General features: G+C 51.6%; 1 protein-coding gene across 2 annotated transcripts in view; it reads right to left on the reverse strand.

Annotated features, from left to right (window-relative positions):
• Positions 1–6643: 6643 nt before the first annotated feature.
• Positions 6644–21184, reverse strand: part of kalrna (kalirin RhoGEF kinase a) — a gene marked incomplete at its 3' end in the record, with an annotated part of 92723 nt that continues 78182 nt past the window's right edge. The window contains exons 42-54 of one of the 2 annotated variants that reach the window (XM_079253699.1): positions 20438–20721; positions 17111–17276; positions 13663–13725; positions 13520–13547; positions 9610–9772; positions 8918–9039; positions 8711–8842; positions 8475–8636; positions 8089–8167; positions 7950–8001; positions 7501–7649; positions 7290–7428; positions 6644–7201 (exon numbers count right to left, since the gene is read on the reverse strand). In XM_079253699.1, the coding sequence (XP_079109825.1) occupies positions 6644–7201; positions 7290–7428; positions 7501–7649; positions 7950–8001; positions 8089–8167; positions 8475–8636; positions 8711–8842; positions 8918–9039; positions 9610–9772; positions 13520–13547; positions 13663–13725; positions 17111–17276; positions 20438–20721 (2097 nt within the window). Of the gene's footprint in view, positions 7202–7289; positions 7429–7500; positions 7650–7949; positions 8002–8088; positions 8168–8474; positions 8637–8710; positions 8843–8917; positions 9040–9609; positions 9773–13519; positions 13548–13662; positions 13726–17110; positions 17277–20334; positions 20722–21184 lie in introns of those variants that run through there. The other variant, XM_079253700.1, reaches the window with a different exon arrangement.

Consider the following 21184-nt stretch of genomic DNA (forward strand, 5'->3'; position numbering starts at 1 on the left):
AATAAGATGCTTGGCAATGGTTGCCATGGTGACGCAAAGTCTGACACAGCAGCGACAACATGGCAGTGTCCGAATGTCCACACTATCCCTGACCAGTGCGTAGTTAAGTCATGCTGTTTGCGATGCGGAGTCGATGTTTGCCATTTTCTCCAAGTCGCAGATCACATGACTACTGACAGTCACCACGGTAACCACCGCACGTCATTCCAAATCCAATTCAAACTTGTGTGAAAATATTTTATCTTATATAGTATTTTATTCTTGCTTTGTTGCACATTTATTCAACAAATAAAGATATAAAATGATTTATACATAGTTATTTTTAACCTGCTTTGACGTTCGTGTCACTTTGAGCTTCTGCCCGCAATAATAGACTGTTTAGAAAAGATGGGCGGAGCCTCCGTGACGTCACCCGTAGGTTTTCGAAGAGCTGAATTGAAGCTCGGTGGGCGGTTCCTACCATCGCCATCTTGGCAGGGGCATGTGTGTCGTCTCACCAGGAAAATATAAATATGGGCAAAGAGGTAGAGCTGAGAGGGGGGCTGTGAGCGTCACGGTGGATGATTGACATCGAGCGAACTCCGAGCTTTCTGTAGCTAAGAGCTAACCCGGAGATAACAGGAGCTAACCAGCTAACGGAGGTAAGCGGGCTAAAGCTAAGTCACGTTGTTAACCGGCTAAAAACCGCGGTTGTTCTACGTTCTTCTGACTTGAAGTGGGAGATCGGGTACCTGTCATTCAAAAAGACACGCCCCTAAATATGACAAACTTTGAGATTAAATTACTTTTAAACGGTTAGAAAAAAATTCACTCCCCCCACAGTTGTCATGAACGTAAACCTGACCTATTAAACCTAAAATTATTTTTGTACCAGGCTGTAAACATGTTTATTTCTGCTGTAAACATGTTCATTTCTGCTGTAAACATGTTTATTTCTGCTGTAAACATGTTAACTTCTGCTGTAAACATGTTCATTTCTGCTGTAAACATGTTTATTCCTGCTGTAAACATGTTTATTCCTGCTGTGAACATGTTAACTTCTGCTGTAAACATGTTTATTCCTGCTGTGAACATGTTAACTTCTGCTGTAAACATGTTTATTCCTGCTGTAAACATGTTTATTCCTGCTGTGAAGTTGGTCTTTTTAACATGGGGTCTGTAGGGATTTTCTGTGTTTTGGAGCCCCTAGTGGATGAAGGGGAACTGCAGGTATTGGCACTTCTGAATAAGCTTCACTTTTAACAATACACTACTTTTTTCCCTCTGGACATTCAGACACAGCCTGCAAAGCTACCGGCTTTGGTGACGCTGTCAACAGGCCTTCTCTGATTCGTCCATTCTGTATCTGTTGTGTGAGAATACTTAGAAAAATCCGCCCCAGTTGGAAAAGTAAAACTTGCAAATAGCTGGACGGAGCTTCGCTGATGTGAGCCTTCCTGTCTACTGGAAACTGATTCAATAAATATATTGCTGCATGTAAATACTGAAACAAAATATTTGTCAGTAACGGCAAAAAGTAAGATTAGTTTTAATCCCAGTTTCCTGTTCTTTTTCTTTTAAATTTCCTATTTTTGGATTTTTCTTGATTTTAAAGTAAATATATATTGATTTATATTGAAATCCCAACCGATAAAAGTCGAACATCCAGAACTCTCAGTGGAAAATCGTGCCATGAATGTTGGCCGGGAGACGGGTGTTCACTGGGAGATGGTGTTCGCCGGGAGACGGGTGTTCGCCGGGAGACGGGTGTTCGCCGGGAGACGGGTGTTCGCCGGGAGACGGGTGTTCGCCAAGAGACGGGTGTTCGCCGGGAGACGGGTGTTCGCCGGGAGACGGGTGTACGCCGGGAGACGGGTGTTCGCCGGGAGACGGGTGTTCGCCGGGAGACAGGTGTTCGCCAAGAGACGGATGTTCGCCGGATGTTCGCTGGGAGACGGATGTTCGCTGGGAGACGGGTGTTCGCCGGGAGACGGGTGTTCGCCGGGAGACGGGTGTACGCCGGGAGACGGGTGTTCGCCGGGAGACGGATGTTCGCCGGGAGACGGGTGTTCGCCGGGAGACGGGTGTTCGCCGGGAGACGGGTGTTCGCCAAGAGACGGGTGTTCGCCAGGAGACGGGTGTACGCCGGGAGACGGATGTTCGCCAAGAGACGGATGTTCGCCGGGAGACGGATGTTCGCCGGGAGACGGGTGTTCGCCAGGAGACGGGTGTACGCCAAGAGACGGATGTTCGCCAAGAGACGGATGTTCGCCGGGAGACGGGTGTTCGCCGGGAGACGGGTGTACGCCGGGAGACGGGTGTTCGCCGGGAGACGGGTGTACGCCGGGAGACGGGTGTTCGCCGGGAGACGGGTGTTCGCCAAGAGACGGATGTTCGCCGGGAGACGGGTGTTCGCCGGGAGACGGATGTTCGCCGGGAGACGGGTGTTCGCCAAGAGACGGGTGTTCGCCGGGAGACGGATGTTCGCCGGGAGACGGGTGTTCGCCGGGAGACGGATGTTCGCCGGATGTTCGCCGGGAGACGGGTGTACGCCGGGAGACGGGTGTTCGCCGGGAGACAGGTGTTCGCCGGGAGACGGATGTTCGCCGGATGTTCGCCGGGAGACGGGTGTTCGCCGGATGTACGCCGGGAGACGGGTGTTCGCCGGGAGACGGATGTTCGCCGGATGTTCGCCGGGAGACGGGTGTTCGCCGGGAGACGGATGTTCGCCGGATGTTCGCCGGGAGACGGGTGTTCGCCGGGAGACGGGTGTTCGCCGGATGTACGCCGGGAGACGGGTGTTCGCCGGGAGACGGATGTTCGCCGGGAGACGGGTGTTCGCCGGGAGACGGGTGTTCGCCGGGAGACGGATGTTCGCCGGGAGACGGGTGTTCGCCGGGAGACGGATGTTCGCCGGGAGACGGATGTTCGCCGGGAGACGGGTGTTCGCCGGGAGACGGATGTTCGCCGGGAGACGGGTGTTCGCCGGGAGACGGATGTTCGCCGGGAGACGGGTGTTCGCCGGATGTACGCCGGGAGACGGGTGTTCGCCGGGAGACGGATGTTCGCCGGGAGACGGGTGTTCGCCGGGAGACGGGTGTTCGCCGGGAGACGGGTGTTCGCCGGATGTTCGCCGGGAGACGGGTGTTCGCCGGGAGACGGATGTTCGCCGGGAGACGGGTGTTCGCCGGGAGACGGATGTTCGCCGGATGTTCGCCGGGAGACGGGTGTTCGCCGGGAGACGGGTGTTCGCCGGATGTTCGCCGGGAGACGGGTGTTCGCCGGGAGACGGGTGTTCGCCGGGAGACGGGTGTTCGCCGGATGTACGCCGGGAGACGGGTGTTCGCCGGGAGACGGATGTTCGCCGGATGTTCGCCGGGAGACGGGTGTTCGCCGGGAGACGGATGTTCGCCGGATGTTCGCCGGGAGACGGGTGTTCGCCGGGAGACGGGTGTTCGCCGGATGTACGCCGGGAGACGGGTGTTCGCCGGGAGACGGATGTTCGCCGGGAGACGGGTGTTCGCCGGGAGACGGGTGTTCGCCGGGAGACGGATGTTCGCCGGGAGACGGGTGTTCGCCGGGAGACGGATGTTCGCCGGGAGACGGATGTTCGCCGGGAGACGGGTGTTCGCCGGGAGACGGATGTTCGCCGGGAGACGGGTGTTCGCCGGGAGACGGATGTTCGCCGGGAGACGGGTGTTCGCCGGATGTACGCCGGGAGACGGGTGTTCGCCGGGAGACGGATGTTCGCCGGGAGACGGGTGTTCGCCGGATGTTCGCCGGGAGACGGGTGTTCGCCGGGAGACGGGTGTTCGCCGGGAGACGGGTGTTCGCCGGATGTTCGCCGGGAGACGGGTGTTCGCCGGGAGACGGGTGTTCGCCGGGAGACGGGTGTTCGCCGGGAGACGGATGTTCGCCGGATGTTCGCCGGGAGACGGGTGTTCGCCGGGAGACGGGTGTTCGCCGGATGTTCGCCGGGAGACGGGTGTTCGCCGGGAGACGGGTGTTCGCCGGGAGACGGGTGTTCGCCGGATGTTCGCCGGGAGACGGGTGTTCGCCGGGAGACGGGTGTTCGCCGGGAGACGGATGTTCGCCGGGAGACGGGTGTTCGCCGGATGTTCGCCGGGAGACGGGCGTATGCCGGGAGACGGGTGTTCGCCGGGAGACGGATGTTCGCCGGGAGACGGGTGTTCGCCGGGAGACGGGTGTTCGCCGGGAGACGGATGTTCGCCGGGAGACGGATGTTCGCCGGGAGACGGGCGTATGCCGGGAGACGGGCGTATGCCGGGAGACGGGCGTTCGCCGGGAGACGGGCGTTCGCCGGGAGACGGATGTTCGCCGGGAGACGGATGTTCGCCGGGAGACGGGTGTTCGCCGGGAGACGGGTGTACGCCGGGAGACGGGTGTTCGCCGGGAGACGGGTGTTCGCCAAGAGACGGATGTTCGCCGGGAGACGGGTGTTCGCCAAGAGACGGATGTTCGCCGGGAGACGGGTGTTCGCCGGGAGACGGGTGTACGCCGGGAGACGGGTGTTCGCCGGGAGACGGGTGTACGCCGGGAGACGGATGTTCGCCGGGAGACGGGTGTTCGCCAAGAGACGGGTGTTCGCCGGGAGACGGGTGTTCGCCGGGAGACGGATGTTCGCCGGGAGACGGGTGTTCGCCGGGAGACGGATGTTCGCCGGATGTTCGCCGGGAGACGGGTGTACGCCGGGAGACGGGTGTTCGCCGGGAGACAGGTGTTCGCCGGGAGACGGATGTTCGCCGGATGTTCGCCGGGAGACGGGTGTTCGCCGGATGTACGCCGGGAGACGGGTGTTCGCCGGGAGACGGGTGTTCGCCGGGAGACGGGTGTTCGCCGGGAGACGGGTGTTCGCCGGGAGACGGATGTTCGCCGGATGTTCGCCGGGAGACGGGTGTTCGCCGGGAGACGGGTGTTCGCCGGGAGACGGATGTTCGCCGGATGTTCGCCGGGAGACGGGTGTTCGCCGGGAGACGGGTGTTCGCCGGGAGACGGGTGTACGCCGGGAGACGGGTGTTCGCCGGGAGACGGATGTTCGCCGGGAGACGGGTGTTCGCCGGGAGACGGGTGTTCGCCGGGAGACGGATGTTCGCCGGGAGACGGGAGACGGGCGTATGCCGGGAGACGGGCGTATGCCGGGAGACGGGCGTATGCCGGGAGACGGGCGTATGCCGGGAGACGGGCGTTCGCCGGGAGACGGGCGTTCGCCGGGAGACGGGCGTTCCGGGAGACGGATGTTCGCCGGGAGACGGGTGTTCGCCGGGAGACGGATGTTCGCCGGGAGACGGGTGTTCGCCGGGAGACGGGTGTTCGCCGGGAGACGGGCGTTCGCCGGGAGACGGATGTTCGCCGGGAGACGGGTGTTCGCCGGGAGACGGATGTTCGCCGGGAGACGGGTGTTCGCCGGGAGACGGGTGTTCGCCGGGAGACGGATGTTCGCCGGGAGACGGGTGTTCGCCGGGAGACGGATGTAGGATGATTGCAGAACACATTCATCAGAGCGATATTCATTCAGAAGTACAAACAGGACGTAAACTTCTGTCTTCAGGCTGGCAGCACATTTACAAGCAACTTGTTTACAACAGCGGCAGGTAAACAAACAAACACGAAGGTTTCTGCCTGCCAACCTTTCTAACCTGATTTTACATGCAGGTATTCCCTGATTATTCTACGGAGATGTAGACTAACTACACACGTGTTGGAACAAAGTTTTTTGTAAACAGTGAGAAACGACGTCCATGTTGCCGTTTCCAGGAATCCTGCAGAATGTCCAGGAAGCTTCCACGTTTCCTCCAGCAGAGGCTTATTCAGGAAGTTTTACTTGTCCAAAGCCAGAAATTCCGATTTCTTTCCCAGTTCAGATCAGATTCCTGATGGAGACAGGCAGCTTAACAGGACAAAACCCACTCCCAATCTCAGAGTCCTGAAGGCTGAACAGCATAAATACATGAAAACGTCTCATCCGAGAACATTTTCACAGTTTTTCCCTTCACAGTTCTGAATCAAGTAGATTCACAGTCTGAAGAGCCAGGAACACATTTTCCATCACAAAGATGAACGTTAAGGGCTGAGTTGGTGAAAATCATTCAAATGCAGACGCCGTTCAACACAAACACAGAGCGCTACTTTTTCTTCTTGGACACAAACACATCATTCAGAGCGATGTGTTTTCCCATCCGACAAAAATACATGATAGCATCAAGGTTTTCATCATTTTCCACTTCAGAATCATTCAACTTTGTTTTATACTTATTTGGTGAGAATTTAATCCGACCAGGTTAAATGTTGCCCTCGTGGCCAAACTGAGAATTACACATACTGGTTTTTTCCCCTTTAACTGGTCTTCCTCTCCTGTTTTCATTCAACTTAAATGTCTTTTACAGAAACATAATTTAATCAAATACATAAAAAATAACCTGTTTTAGCAGATGAGAATAAATGACAGAATGTGGAAATGTCCGACTTGAAACTAGTTTTCTACATTTCTCATCGATGATGAAGCAGCTTTAATGTGACGTGTTCAGTCTGGCGTTACGAAAAACTAAAAAAAAAAAAAAAAGCTGTGAAATAAATAAACATTGTGCAGATGTAAACGTATGATGGAGGTCACACGTCCCCCCCAGGCGGACCCCTGTCCGCTCCATCACAGTGTGCCACCCACGTTGCTGCCCACCAGCCCCTTGATGTTGGTGACAGGTCGGACGTCGTGCAGCTGCCTCCTTCGGTCGATGAATGTGGCCAACCGCGACGTGTCCAGAGGCGTCATGGAGTACTCCCCTCCGTGTGCACCCCCTCGGCCCACCCAGGGGTGCTGCAGACAGGAAGTGGCGCTCGGCCTCTTCCTGGGATCGTGCTGCAGTGCCGAGGACACAAAATCGCGGGCGGCCTGGCTCACATCCCGGAAGTATTCGTCTGGGAAGCAGAAGTCCAGGCGGCAGATGTTGACGCAGGTTTCCTCTGGAGATTCATCCAGAAACGGGGAAACGCCGCTGAGCATGACGTAGGCCAGCACGCCCACGCTCCACACGTCCGTCGCCACTGACACCGGAGACCCCCGGATGAGCTCCGGCGCAGCAAACTCAGGGTTTCCCAGCAAGAGATGGACGTAGCGGCGGTGGGCGGAGAGCTGGACGGCGTCACCGAGGTCGATGAGCTTCACAACGGGAGTCGGAGCTCGGAGGTCCAGCAGGATGTTCTCCGGCTGTGTGTGTGGGGGGGGGGGACGACAACAATCAGGACCACATCATCACATCTTTCTGTTCATGAGGCACAAAGAAGCCGTCAACAACCTTGAGATCCAGGTGCGCCACCCTGCAGGTGTGAAGGTGCTGCAGAGCCTCCAGCGTTTCTCTGATGAAGAACGCCACCTTCTCCTCCATCAGCTCGTCGTGGGCGACCAGGTGGTCCAGCAGACGTCCGTCTTCCAGCCTGACAGAAAGCAGACGAAGACGTTAGATCGGTTGACAGTCCGATGTGGACGCAGGCCGTCATCGGACTCACAGCTCCAGGACCAGCATCAGCGAGGCGGGCGACTCGTACGCGTCCAGCAGCGCCACCAGCTGCTGATTCTCCACCTGCCGGAGGATGTCGGCCTCGTGAGCCACCTGCTCCTTCTTCTGCATCTTCTTACTGACGAACTTCACGGCAACCTGGACAGACAGACACGAACCGATGTGAAACCTGGACAAGCCGCGAGCATTTCAGACAATAAACCACAATCTGACGCATCCGTTCGCTTGGATTTGTTTAAAATCAACAAGTTTCGAGACATTTTTATAATTATTACCTTCCTAATGTGGGAAGGTAATCATGACCTTTCGGTTTAAAAGCAGGAAACAGAGGATTCACTGTGTGAAACTGTGGAACATAAAAATGGCGTCTACTTTCTGTGGATCCAACATTTTATCAGGATCAGTTCCAGGTCTCAGACCTCAGCTGGGACGTCCTACCTCTTTCTTTGTGGACTTGTTGAGACATTTTCTCACCACGGAAAAGCGTCCCCTGGTCACAGAACAGAGAGGCTGAATTAAAACCCTTTAAAGAGCAGTTCTGGGTGTAACCAGCTGGACCAGGACGAGATGCTTTTACCTTCCAATCTCACAGACTTCAGTGAAGGTGGAGTCAAAGTTGTCTTTCCACTGGACGGCGGATCCGTCGTACCCGGAGTCTGAGAAGGAAGAAGGACAGTCAGTCATCCACAGCAGAGTTTTGATGGAGGAACCAACAGCGACAGAACATCTATCCAGATGTCCCACCACTCCCACCAGAGGGCGCCGTGTCCCAGAAAGATTCAAAACCAAGAGCAGGAAGTGGCAGTGGTCTGCTGTCCAAACATCTGATCAGTTCTCTGATGGAAGTTTCCATCTGCAGCTTCGCCTTCTAGTCCAGAAACGCTCATTATGGATCCGATCAGAGCAGAAAGCGTGGCAGGAAGTCAGCTCACATGATGGTGTGTGTGTGTGTGTTGTACTTACTACTGCTGGCCAACGTGACCATGTTGGAGGGCTCCGATGGCGGGCCAAGCCCCCAGCGGTTGGACGCACGGACCCTGAACTGGTAGTGGCCTCCAGGGATCAGCGTGTCGATCTGAACGCACTCCTCCCTGCTGGTGGCCACCTGCTGCCATAGCAACGAGTCTAAAGATGGAGGTTGAGAGTTAAAGTGTTTCTGGACAGAAAAGCAGCTGGTTGTGATCAGACCGCCTTCGCACCTTCCTGTCGGTACTCCACCACGTAGCTGCTGACAGCGCAGTGGGCGGACGAAGCTGGAGGCGGCCAGTGGACCATCACCGCCATGCTGCTCGCTTCCTGAGCCACCGGCCTGCCCGGCGCTGCCGGGATACCTGCAGGAAGACACAGAGCAGCTGCAGCACTGCAGGAGCTGGAGGGGGGGGTCACGTTCAGGAGAACACCATCACCTTGAACTTTGATGGAGGCCGAGGAGGAAGCAGAGCCGTGGTCGTTAACGGCAACGCAGGTGTAGATGCCGGTATCCTGAGGCATCAGGTTACAGATCTTCAACAGGATGTCACCGGTGTCCCTGAAGAGGAGTAAAACCGGGACATGGAGGAGGAGGTGGGGGAACAGGAAATGGAGGAGGACCGGGACATGGACATGGAGGCAGAGGACCAGGACCAGGACATGGAGGAGGAGGAGGACCAGGACATGGAGGAGGAGGAGGACCAGGACATGGAGGAGGAGGAGGACCAGGACATGGAGGAGGAGGAGGACCAGGACAAAGACATGGGAGAGGAAGACCAGGATGTGGAGGAGGAGGAGGACCAGGACATGGAGGAGGAGGAGGACCAGGACATGGAAGAGGAGGACCAGGACATGGAGGAGGAGGAGGAGGAGGACCAGGACAAAGACATGGGGGAGGAAGACCAGGACGTGGAGGAGGAGGAGGACAAGGACATGGAGGAGGACCAGGACGTGGAGGAGGAGGAGGACCAGGACATGGAGGAGGAGGAGGACCAGGACATGGAAGAGGAGGACCAGGACAAAGACATGGGGGAGGAGGACCAGGACGTGGACGACGGAGACTGGGACATGGAGGAATAGGAATGGATGGGAACTGGGAGATAAAGGTGGGCCTACAGGGTGGCGTTACCTGATATCAATGGTGAAGCGGCTGTTGCTGGTCACTGGGTTCTGGTCCGGGCCCTTCAGGGTCACTGAGGGTTTGGGTCGTCCACAGACTTTACAGCAGAGGACCACTGTCTCCCCGAACGCACAGACCACATCTGATAGTGGAACCAGGAACTCTGGAGCAACTGGACACAGGAAGTACTATGCATCATGGGACCATCTTGACCTAAAGTTGCGGCATTAATGTTCACCTGAGTTGCTTTGATTGAGTTCAGGGTCTGCTTGATCACTGAATAACTATAGCAAGTTAGCTAGGAGCTAACCGGCTAATGGAGGCTAAAGCTAAGTCACGCAGTTAGCCATCTAGAAACCGCAACTATGGTGTTCAAAAGGACACGCCCTTAATTATGCAGAATGTCCAGTTTTTTGGAGTCCCTAGTGGATGGCGGGGAAACTGCAGTTTCTGGCTTCACTTTGAACTGCTGGTTGCTGTTTGGTCCGAACCTGTAGACCATGTAAGCCCTCCCACCACCACAACCAACCAGGTCTGGTCAAAAAATTCCATGTTTGTAGATTCATAGTTTAGTTTCACGTTTTGTTAAACAAACTTTGAAACTAAAATCAAGTTTAATTAAATTTTTCTAACCGAAAGGAAAATGTCTTACTTTATTTTGCATTTTAAAACAAATATTTCAAAAACATATCACATCTGAACAGAAAATCCACCCATCCATTTTCATCCACCTGTCTGGGGTTGGGTCACAAGGGAATCACGTCCAGCCACGTCCACCAGCTCATCGGGGGGCGGGGGGACTTGTGGCGTTCCCAGGCCACCCGAGAGATATAATCCCTCCAGCGTGTCCTGGGTCTTCCCCGGGGTCTCCTCCCAGAGGGACGTGCCTGGAACACCTCACCAGGGAGGTCCAGGAGGCATCCTGACCAGATGCCCGAGCCACCTCAACTGGTTCCTCTCGATGCGGAGGAGCAGCGGCTCTACTCTGATCTCCTCCCGGATGACCGAGCTCCTCACCCTATCTCTAAGGGAGAGCCCGGCCACCCTGCGGAGGAAACTCATTTCAGCCGCCTGTATACGAGATCTCCTTCTTTCGGTCACGACCCACAGCTCATGACCATAGGTGAGGGTAGGAACATAGATCGACTGGTAAATCGAGAGCTTCGCCTTCTGGCTCAGCTCCTTCTTCACCACGACAGACCGGCGCAGAGCCCGCATTACTGCAGACGCCGCACCGATCCGTCTTTCCATCTCACGCTCCATCCTTCCCTCACTCGTGAACAAGACCCAGAGATATTTAAACTCCTCCACTTGAGGCAGGACCTGACCCCCGACCCGGAGAGGGCAATCCACCCTATTCCGGCTGAGGACCATGGTCTCAGATTTGGAGGTGCTGATTCTCATCCCAGCCGCTTCACACTCGGCTGCGAATCGCTCAAGCGAGAGCTGGAGATCACGACCAGATGAAGCCAACAGGACCACGTCATCCTCAAAAAGCAAAGACCCAATTCTGAGGCCACCAAACTGGATTTCCTCAACACCTTGGCTAGAAATTCTGTCCATATAAGTTATGAACAGAATCGGTGATAAAGGGCAGCCTTGGCGGAGTCCAACCCTCACCGGAAACAAATCCGACTTACTACCGGCAATGCGGACCAAGCTCTGACACCTGTCGTACAGGGACCGGACAGCTCGCACAAGGGGGTCTGGTACCCCATACTCCCGGAGTACCCCCCACAGGAGCCCCCGGGGGACACGGTCGAACGCCTTCTCCAGGTCCACAAAACACATGTAGACTGGTTGGGCAAACTCCCATGCCCCCCCCCAGGACCCCAAAGAGGGTACAGAGCTGGTCCACTGTTCCACGACCAGGACGAAAACCACACTGCTCCTCCTCAATCCGAGATTCGACTATCCGGCGGACCCTCCTCTCCAGGACCCCTGAATAGACCTTACCAGGGAGGCTGAGGAGTGTGATTCCCCTGTAATTGGAACACACCCTCTGGTCCACCTTCTTAAAAAGGGGGACCACCACCCCAGTCTGCCAATCCAGCGGCACTGTCCCCGATGTCCACGCAATGCTGCAGAGGCGTGTCAGCCAGGACAGCCCCACAGCATCGAGAGCCTTAAGGAACTCCGGGCGGATCTCATCCACCCCCAGGGCCTTGCCGCCAAGGAGCTTTTTGACCACCTCAGCGACTTCAGCCCCAGAGATAGGAGAGTCCACCCCTGAGTCCACCAGCTCTGCTTCCTCATCGGAAGACATGTTGGTAGGATTGAGGAGGTCTTCGAAGTATTCCCTCCACCGACCCACAACGTCCCGAGTTGAGGTCAGCAGCTCCCCACCTCCACTGTACACAGTGTTGATGGAGCACTGCTTCCCCCTCCTGAGCCGCCAGATGGTGGACCAGAATCTCCTCGAAGCCGTCTGGAAGTCGTTCTCCGTGGCCTCGCCGAACTCCTCCCATGCCCGAATTTTTGCCTCGGCAACGGCCGAAGCCGCATGCCGCTTAGCCTGTCGGTACCCATCAGCTGCCTCCAGAGTCCCACAGGCCAAGAAGGCCCGATAGGACTCCTTCTTCAGCTTGACGGCATCCCTCACTGCTGGTCTCCACCAACAAGTTCTTGGATTACCGCCACAAAAGGCTCCAACAACCTTGCAGCCACAGCTCCGGCTGGCCGCCTCAGCAATAGAGGCACGGAACACAGCCCATTCGGACTCAATGTCCCCCGCCTCACTCGGGACATATTCGAAGCTCTGCTGAAGGTGGGAGTTGAAGCTCGCTCTGACAGGGGACTCAGCCAGACGTTCCCAGCAGACCCTCACAACACGTTTGGGCCTGCCAGATCTGACCGGCTTCCTCCCCCACCATCTGACCCAACTCACCACCAGGTGGTGATCAGTTGAAGCTCCGCCCCCTCTTCACCCGAGTGTCCAAGGCATGTGGCCGCAGGTCTGACGATACGACTACAAAATTGATCATCGAACTGCGGTCCAGGGAATCCTGATGCCAGGTGTACATATGGACACTCTTATGCTGGAACATGGTGTTCGTTATGGACAATCCATGACGAGCACAGAAGTCCAATAACAAAACACCATTTGGGTTCAGAGGGGGGGGACCATGCCTCCCAATCACTCCCCTCCAGGTCTCACTGTCATTGCCCACGTGAGCATTGAAGTCCCCCAGCAGAACAATGGAGTCCCCAGAAGGAGCACCCTCCAGCACTCCCTCCAAGGACCCCAGAAAGGGTGGGTACTCTGAACTGCTGTTCGGTGCATAAGCACAGACAACAGTCAGGACCCGCCCCCCCACCCGGAGGCGGAGGGAAACTACCCTTTCATCCACCGGGGTAAACCCCAACGTACAGGTACCAAGCTGGGGGCTGATGAGAATGCCCACACCTGCTCGGCGCCTCTCACCATGAGCAACTCCAGAGTGGAAGAAGGTCCAGCCCCTCTCGAGGGTTCTGGTTCCAGAGCCCAAGCCATGCGTCGAGGTGAGTCCAACTATATCTAGTCGGAACCGCTCAACCTCGCGCACAAGCTCAGGCTCCTTCCCCACCAGAGAGGTGACGTTCCACGTCCCTAGAGCCAGCTTCTGCAGCCGGGGATCGGACCGCCAGGGTCCCCGCCTCTTGCTCCCACCCAGCTTGCATTAAGCTGACCCCTACAGCCCCTCCCACAGATGGTGAGCCCACAGGAGATGGGGCCCATATAACCCTTTCGTGCAGGAAATCTAATAAACAAAAATGAAGTTGTTCTGTAGAGTAAATCAACATGAAGAAAAAAACATTAACTTCAGTGTCTGAAAAGTAAAACTCTTGGTTTTAATTTGCATTTTCTCTCCAGTTCTGATTTCCTTCAGCTTCTTTGCAAACCTCCCTGCAGGCAGGCTGGGATTCGCTTATGTCTCACCTTCCTGGATGAAGTTCGGGTTGAGAAGCTGGAAAACAGATGGCGGTTCGGTTAGTTTGCCTGTTCTCATAAATACACAACGTCTGTGAGACCATCAGCAGAAAGGTCTGGAATGTTGTGCTTCCTAATCCTAATGCTCGTACCTCCATCCCAGTCTTTGGGTCCAGCTCATCGTCACAGTCCGACTCATCCGAGGTGTGGAGCTCCTGGAGGTAGATGGAAATAAAGCAAAACCAAGGAGGTCGGATGGATGGATGAGGGGGAAGAGTATGGAGGCAAGAGAAGAAGGAACATAGAGAAAAGATGAATAATAGAGAATGATTTAAAAGAAGAGAAAATGAGGATCTTAATCCAGGTTAATCCTCGAGTTCAGGGCTTTCTGACCAAACTGAAGAACAGGAGCAGGTTTTATTTGACAGTTTTTTTTTTTCTGCTTTAACCGTTGCTTCTGAAGTAATCACAGCATTTCATCATTTTAATATCTAAACATTTATTCAGCAGTTGGACTTTTACCGGTTAATACAAAGGTGTATTATATGCATTTTAATGATAATCTGGTATCTGGGTCCAATATCTTCTCTTAAAAGCCTGAAATGTCTTTCTTGCTCTACAGAATCAAGTAGTTACAGGATAAATTTTTCCACATTTTCACAATGCAGACCAGGAGGGTCCAAAGTCGGTCCTGGAAGTTCCGCTGTCCTGCAGGTTTTCCATGAATTCCTGCTTCAACACTCGAATAATGTTAAATGCATGCAATACCCAATGAACTTCAGCAGTCAGGTGTGTTGGAGTAGGGACACCAAAACCTTCAGGATTGTGGCCCTCGAGGACCGGTGCTAGACGCCCCTCATGTAGGCACTTTAAAAGCAGTTAGCATCCTTGCTAGCTTCCCATTTACATGAAGCTCCATCATGTAGTTAGTTTAGTTAGCTCTTAGCTAATCTTTGAGAATCTTTCTAGCTTATTGCAGTCTCCAACTTATTTCTCTTTTTTTCCACAGGTCTTCCTGAATAAGTGCAGTTGTACATGTTGATCTGTCTTTCCTGTCCTCTCCACCCCAACCAGTCGAGGCAGATGGCTGCCCTCCCTGAGCCGGGTTCTGCCGGAGGTTTTCTTCCTGTTAAAGGGGAGTTTTTTCCTTCCCACTGTCGCCACGTGCAGCTCAGGATGGAGGATTGGATCCAAGTCATGACTCGATGCAATCAGTTGGTTTCTATTTCTATTATAGGCTATGTATGAACTGGCTTGAACTGATGTGTATGTTGAGCCATGTATGTAAAGTGCCCTGTGACAACATTGTTAAGTGGTGCGATACAAATAAAGCTGAACTGAATTTTCAGTTCCAACATGAAAATCTTGATTAACCGAGTTGAACTTTAGTTCTTAAATACACTCACTGAAAACTAAATATGACCAAATTTTCCCACAACTAATCTGAACACTGAACTAGATTAGCAGTGCAAGCTAGCATCATGCTAACATCATGTTAACAGCGTAACCATTCTTGTGCAGGGACAAAATCTGTTATAAACGTGCAGACTTACGTTTATAATTTTAAATAATTGGAAACAAATTGGTGATCCGTGCAGGAGTGGGAAGACGTGTCTGTCCTCCTAAAGAGACCTGTCAATCATCTCTACTTCGCCCTTAAACACACCTTCCTTCTTTTTCCGTTTTTTTCTGCATAACTTTTCAGAATCAGTGAAAAAACTGAAACTCGTCAAGTCGGTTCTAAATTTGTTCAAACCAAACTTACTGATAAACTTCTCAGTCTGGTCTCCTCTCACCCAGAGTCTGGGAGTCATCCTCGATAAAACACTGTAAAACATCAGTTATCTGAACCGGTCACATTCAGTTACACTAACTAGTAACTAGTTTGGTACGTTTCCACAGCATGTTGCTCCACGACCTCCAATCAGATCAGACTTCTGCTGTCCAGAGAAACAACTGCACCGGCTACATGTTGACTTCTCTATTTATTCCATAATCCTGCTCAGCCTCATCTTTCTAAACTGCTGTTATATTTCATCCTGAAGATCCATCCAGATCCATCATGGACCAGTTTAAGAGCCTTCAGTCGTACTAGTCCTCATCTCTGGACCAGTTGACCAGCATACCTTTCAGTCTTTTCAACTTTTCATCTAAAACTCACCTTGCACTGGCGTGTTTCACATACCTTCATCTTATCTTTAATACTTTTTTTTTTTTAAACATTTTAAAAGACTATTTCTTCCCAGGAGCTGACATGTCAGATGAGAAAACAGACGTTTTATCATTTGATGGGAAATATGAATCTGATGCAGAAACATCTGTAAAAAGTTGGAACAGGAGCAACAAAAGGCTGAAAGGATAAGAACTGGAGGAGAATTTGAAATCTAACCAGATTACTTTAACAGGTCAGTAATATGAGCACTAGAGAGGCAGAGTCTCTCAGATGGAAATATGGACAAAAGTTCACCACTCAGACAAGCTGGGCCTGAAAGCTCAGAAAAATGCACCTCATAGGTCAAAGATCCATCATCTGTATAACATGAGGGAATCTCTGTATGCCGGGACAAGGCTGGATGCTGGTGATGTTCTGCATTATAACATGATTCTCTACTGGAAACCAGTGCATGGACTCAGGAAGCTTCCAGAAACCAGTGTGAACCCAGTTCATGCAGGTTAAAGCTCCATCATATGTGAAGAGGATCCAGAAACACGCCGTCTTCTCTGGACCAAAGCTCATTTAAAATGTTCTGAGTGGAAACCTGGATGAAGATGTGGAATAGTTTGTGGACAGCATGGACGGCGTGTCCTGCAGACTAAAGAGGAGAGGGAGCATCCAGCTTGTTATCAGCCTGCATCTCTGATGGGATGGGGTTGCATTAGTGCCGATGGCGTGGGCAGCTTCCACATCTGGGAAGCTCCATCAATGCTGAAACATCTGCTCCCATCCAGACGTCTCTTTCAGGGAAGACCTTCCACCATGCTGGACCACATACAGAGATTCCTTCAGATTCTCTGAATCTTCCTGTTCTGTAGAGATAAAGGTAGAGATATGGGATCCTTGCAGCTTGGTGCACATTTTTCCATCTTGTTGCAGCTGTTTACAGATGTGTTGCTGCATCAGATTCACATTTCCCATCAGACGATAAAACGTCTCATCGTCAGACGTGATGTTTATCTTCTACTGGGAGGAAAAGACGACCTGATGCGATCTGGAAATCAAATTCATCGACATGAGTTTCAGGTTCGTGTTCATGCAGAACGAAGGAAAAAAAAAATCAAAAAGACACAAAAGGGAATTAGACTTTATTTTGCTGCAGGTGAAGTTCAGGGGTTAAAAATAAAAACACGCCCACCGCTCGTCTTCAGTGGTTCTCAACCGGCTGCTTTCTGAGCGGCAGCTGGTAACCATGGCAACGGCTGCTCGACCGTCCGGCAGGTAGGTCGTTACCTGCTGCGCGTTGAGAACCACTGAGCTGTGCGTCTCCGTGCACACACAAACATGCGCACATACGTGTTAGGAAGAACATAAACCCGGTGGGGTGGGGTTACGGCACACACAGATGACATCACCAGCGGGCGCCGTCAGTCCGCCATACTTACTTTGGCCTTCGGCCCAGGAGCGGGCGAGGCGAGTGGGGGAGGGGTGCGGTTGGCATCTTTGGGCTTACGAAGGAGGCCGTTCTCCTGACCTCTGACCCCCAGCAAGGAGACATCCCGGGACTCCGCGCGCTTCCTGGCGCGCAGCGTGTTCCACGACAGAGACTTCCTGTGCGGTGCATGGAGGACAAACATCAAGCATCCAATCAGAAAGCAGCTCAGCGGCATGTGGCTCTGTCTGGCTGCAGAGGCGACGACGAGCAGCGTGTTGTGGCTAGCAAGCTTATTATGGGTTGCATTTCTGTTGCTATGGAAACATTGCTGACCTTATGGTCTTTCAGCACCTCAGCGGCTTTCTGAACATCACACGGTTTTTCTTTGAACATTTTCCATTTTCTGTCCAGTCCTGGTTCCATTTACAGAGGAACTGACTGACCCGGTTAATTTAGCATAAAAAGGCTCCAAAGCTAACACAGTAGCTAGTAGTAGCATGTAATAGCTTTCTAGTAGCTTTTAGTAGCAGGTAGTAGTAGCATGTAGTAGCTTGTAGTAGCTTTGAGTAGATAGCAGTTGCAGCTTGTAGTACCTAGTAATAGCTCATAATAGCTAGCAGTAGTTTGTAGTAGCAGCTTGTAGTAGCGTATATTAGCTTGTAACTAGTAGTAGCTAGGAGCAGCACCTTGTAGTAGCTAGTAGTAGCACCTTGTAGTAGCTAGTTGTAGCTCATAATAGTTTGTAGAAGCTAGTAGTAGCTAGTAGTATTTAGTATTAATTTGTTGAAATTAAAGTAATCTTTTGGACAAACAATGGCTGACATTTTGTGAAGAAAAAATAATCAGTTTTTTTTCTGCTTTAACTTAGCAGCTAATGCTAACATAGCTAGTAACGTTATGTTTATGCTAAAATAGGAGGAACAGATTACTTTTGTTTAGGTTTGCACTGCAGCTAACTTAAGCTCAACTAAATGTTTTCTGCTTTTTCCTTAAATTACTCAGCAGCCTACTTTTTAGCCTCCATCTTAAATGTCATGGGGTCATTTATTAAGGTCATCTTATAATTCTGAGGACAATAATAAAATTAATGATTCAGGTTCTTACAGTCGTAACCGTATTAAACCTTGTTTTTTCAATCACATTTCTAGGCGTCGTCGTTGCCTCAAGCAGCAGAAGACCGAACCACACCGATGTGGCCACGCCGAGAGGAAAAACGATCACAATCACAACTTGGAAATGTATTTTTCCCTCCACTTGGATTATTCTACTTCATTCCTGCCTTTATGGATAAACAAAAAAAAGTCTAAATCTGATCATTTACACTTGATAACCTTCCATAAGCCATATTTATATTTGTGAGATTATTTGCTGAACAGAGAAAAAATTTCAGGGTCGACTTTAAGTTCTTCATTTTCACTTCGTATGTAAGAACAAAAACTGTCCAAAAATTTATATAATGTGACAAACGAATATTCCTGCTTTCATTTCCAATCGTTTTAAACTTCCAGTGAGAACCCCGATTCATTTAATAATGTTAATATTTAATTGCAAGTTTAAATTATTTCATAAGTGAGTTTATTTTAACTGTCACATTTCATAAATCGCTTAATACAATTTCTTTTGTACATTTTAACAGTAAATTTAGTTTTCTAGAGTAATTTTCTGTCTATATTTGTCCTTTATTTTGGCAATGTTGAGCTTCCATACAACCAACCGTGACCATAAAGAACAGCTCATTGTTTGACTCGTTTCATACTAACGCACCTGAACCTTCCCTCATTTAGCCGTTGTTTGAAAGTCTTCCTAAAGTATAATAAAATATGTACTAATGAAGCGTCATATAACTTCCAATTTGTGCCAAGAGAAAAAACTATAAATGTGTACCTGGAAGCCTCTTAGCTGTGTTAGCTGCACTTTGTTTCTGTTCAGCAGCGTGTGTGAAGTTTGTTAGCACCACCGGCCATTACGGCAGCTAGCTTTTAGCCTCCCAACATGGCGGCGTATCAACGTGGCGCCACTGAGATCGGTTTGTATGGGTTAAAAAGTGTCATAAACTAATTGTATCGTATTAAAAGGAAAATGTTGGTACAGGCATACCGAACACGCAGCAGAGGGAATTTCTGGGTTAAGTGACTTCTGTAAGATGGAAAACAAAAAAAGTTCAAATCTGGTAACTAAAAATCCATTTTTTATATTTTTGATTGAACACAGAGAGAACGGTTCATTATCAGAGTTTTAAAGAAGCTGTTTTTCATTTTAACGTTTCAAAAGAAAAGACCCGAAAGATTTGTTTTACGTTTTTCACATTTCGGCCAGTTGGACGCTCGTTGCTTCTGTGGAGTCAAACCGTCGATGTTAGTACAAACTGAAAGAAAAGCAAACAAAAACATCACAACAAATACAAAAACCTGAAATGGAACAGAAATAAGGTGCAGAAACCAGTAAGAAAATGGTGGATTTGTTCACCTCCCGTGTCCCGTTTTCCCGCTTCGTAGCTCAAACAGATGCAAGCAGCCATTCAACGGTGCTCTTTTGATTTATTTACAAATATTAAAAACTACAAACCATCTTCAGCCTAACGCAGAACAGAAACATGGTCACCTTCACGCTGCTTCGCTAACTCATGCTCAAGTCCAAAAATGTTTATTTTACATCTTTAAAATACATTTAAAATCATTCTTGGCCTACCGACAGTACAATGCTGACGGCTGCTGTCAAACCAAACATATTGCACAGCCTGACTTCATATTTCATCATCATAAATAGTGCAAATGAGATTCTTCTCTTTTCTTTACACAGGAATGTTCTAGAGCCTCACACATCACACAATTTACTTTGTACAGTGAACTGCCAACAAAATAAACACAAAGGAGGAAATCAATCCAACCGTGTCTGGGAAATAAAATAATAATTAACAAGGCAGAAAAACAACAAGAGGAATAAACAAACAAACAAATGTGTTTACAGATTGCCACAGACAACAAATGAATCTTCTCCTCTGCGGAGAGTCGAGTCCAGCTGAAGGACATCGGCGAGTTTTTCTGTCAAAAAACAGTAAAAACGAACAAAAAAGGTACAAAATAAACAAACAAAGCAGGCTGTTAGAACTGAAATAAGAGTTCGGTTTTGGCTCCACGTGGACGCTTTTTTACCTATTTTCTATCCGCTTCGCGTCAGCGGCTCGGCTCAGATTTAAAGTCGCTGCTGCAGATGTACCGTTACGGGGAGGGGGAGGAGTTAAGAGGCCAAGGCGCAGGTGGGGAGGAGCCCATTCAAAAAAACAACCAAAACAGGGGCGGAGCTTGATCCGGTCCAGTAGTGTCTGCAGAGGACTTACTTGATGTTGTTGGAGTCCGCCACGGCGGCTGGGAAGGAGGAAGTTGAGGAAGAGTCTTTTAAAGGCTTTGTGGGCGGGGCTAAGACGTGACCCGGCACCCAACCCTCGGCAGCGGGTGATTGGCTGTCGGCCGGCCGGTAGACCAGGTACATGTTCTGCTGATTGGTGGCCAGGATCTGCACCGTCTCCCCCTGGCTGACGGAGACCTCGTTCTCTTTCAGCGCCGAGTAGTCCTGAGTGACCCGCATGGTGGAGGAGACGCCGTTGCAGCCGCCGTCTCCATCCTGAGGGGGAGGGGACGGGGAATGGGGGAGGGAGGGAGGACAAGGTTAGGGTGCGTCTATGTGGGAGGGACAACAGACCTGCTGACTGCGATGGCGTCACGGCCGACCGTGAGCTGAGGAAGAGGAGGAGGAGAGGTCAGGGGAAGAAAAGAGGAAGGAGGAGGAGTCACATTTCCAGTCCACCAATCACACGTCAGATTCAACAGAAACTGGATTTTCCTGAAAACCAACAAATGGCTTCGCAGGAAATGGACGAGTCAGAGGGTCTACAGCGAGGCTGTCCAAGGGTTTGGTAGCAAAACCGGACCTTCCGAGGGTCCTGTCTGGCCCACACTGGTCCAGTCTGGTCAAGCCCGGCCCCGCCCGGCCCCGCCCTGTCTTCACGCCGGTCTGGTCCTCTCTTCTGCTAAATACTAGTGCAGCGCCACCTCTGGTGGGAATGGGGAGATATTATTCTAATGGT

Source organism: Telmatherina bonti (assembly GCF_933228915.1).
Source record: "Telmatherina bonti genome assembly, chromosome: 15".
Taxonomy (NCBI): Eukaryota; Metazoa; Chordata; class Actinopteri; order Atheriniformes; family Telmatherinidae; genus Telmatherina; species Telmatherina bonti.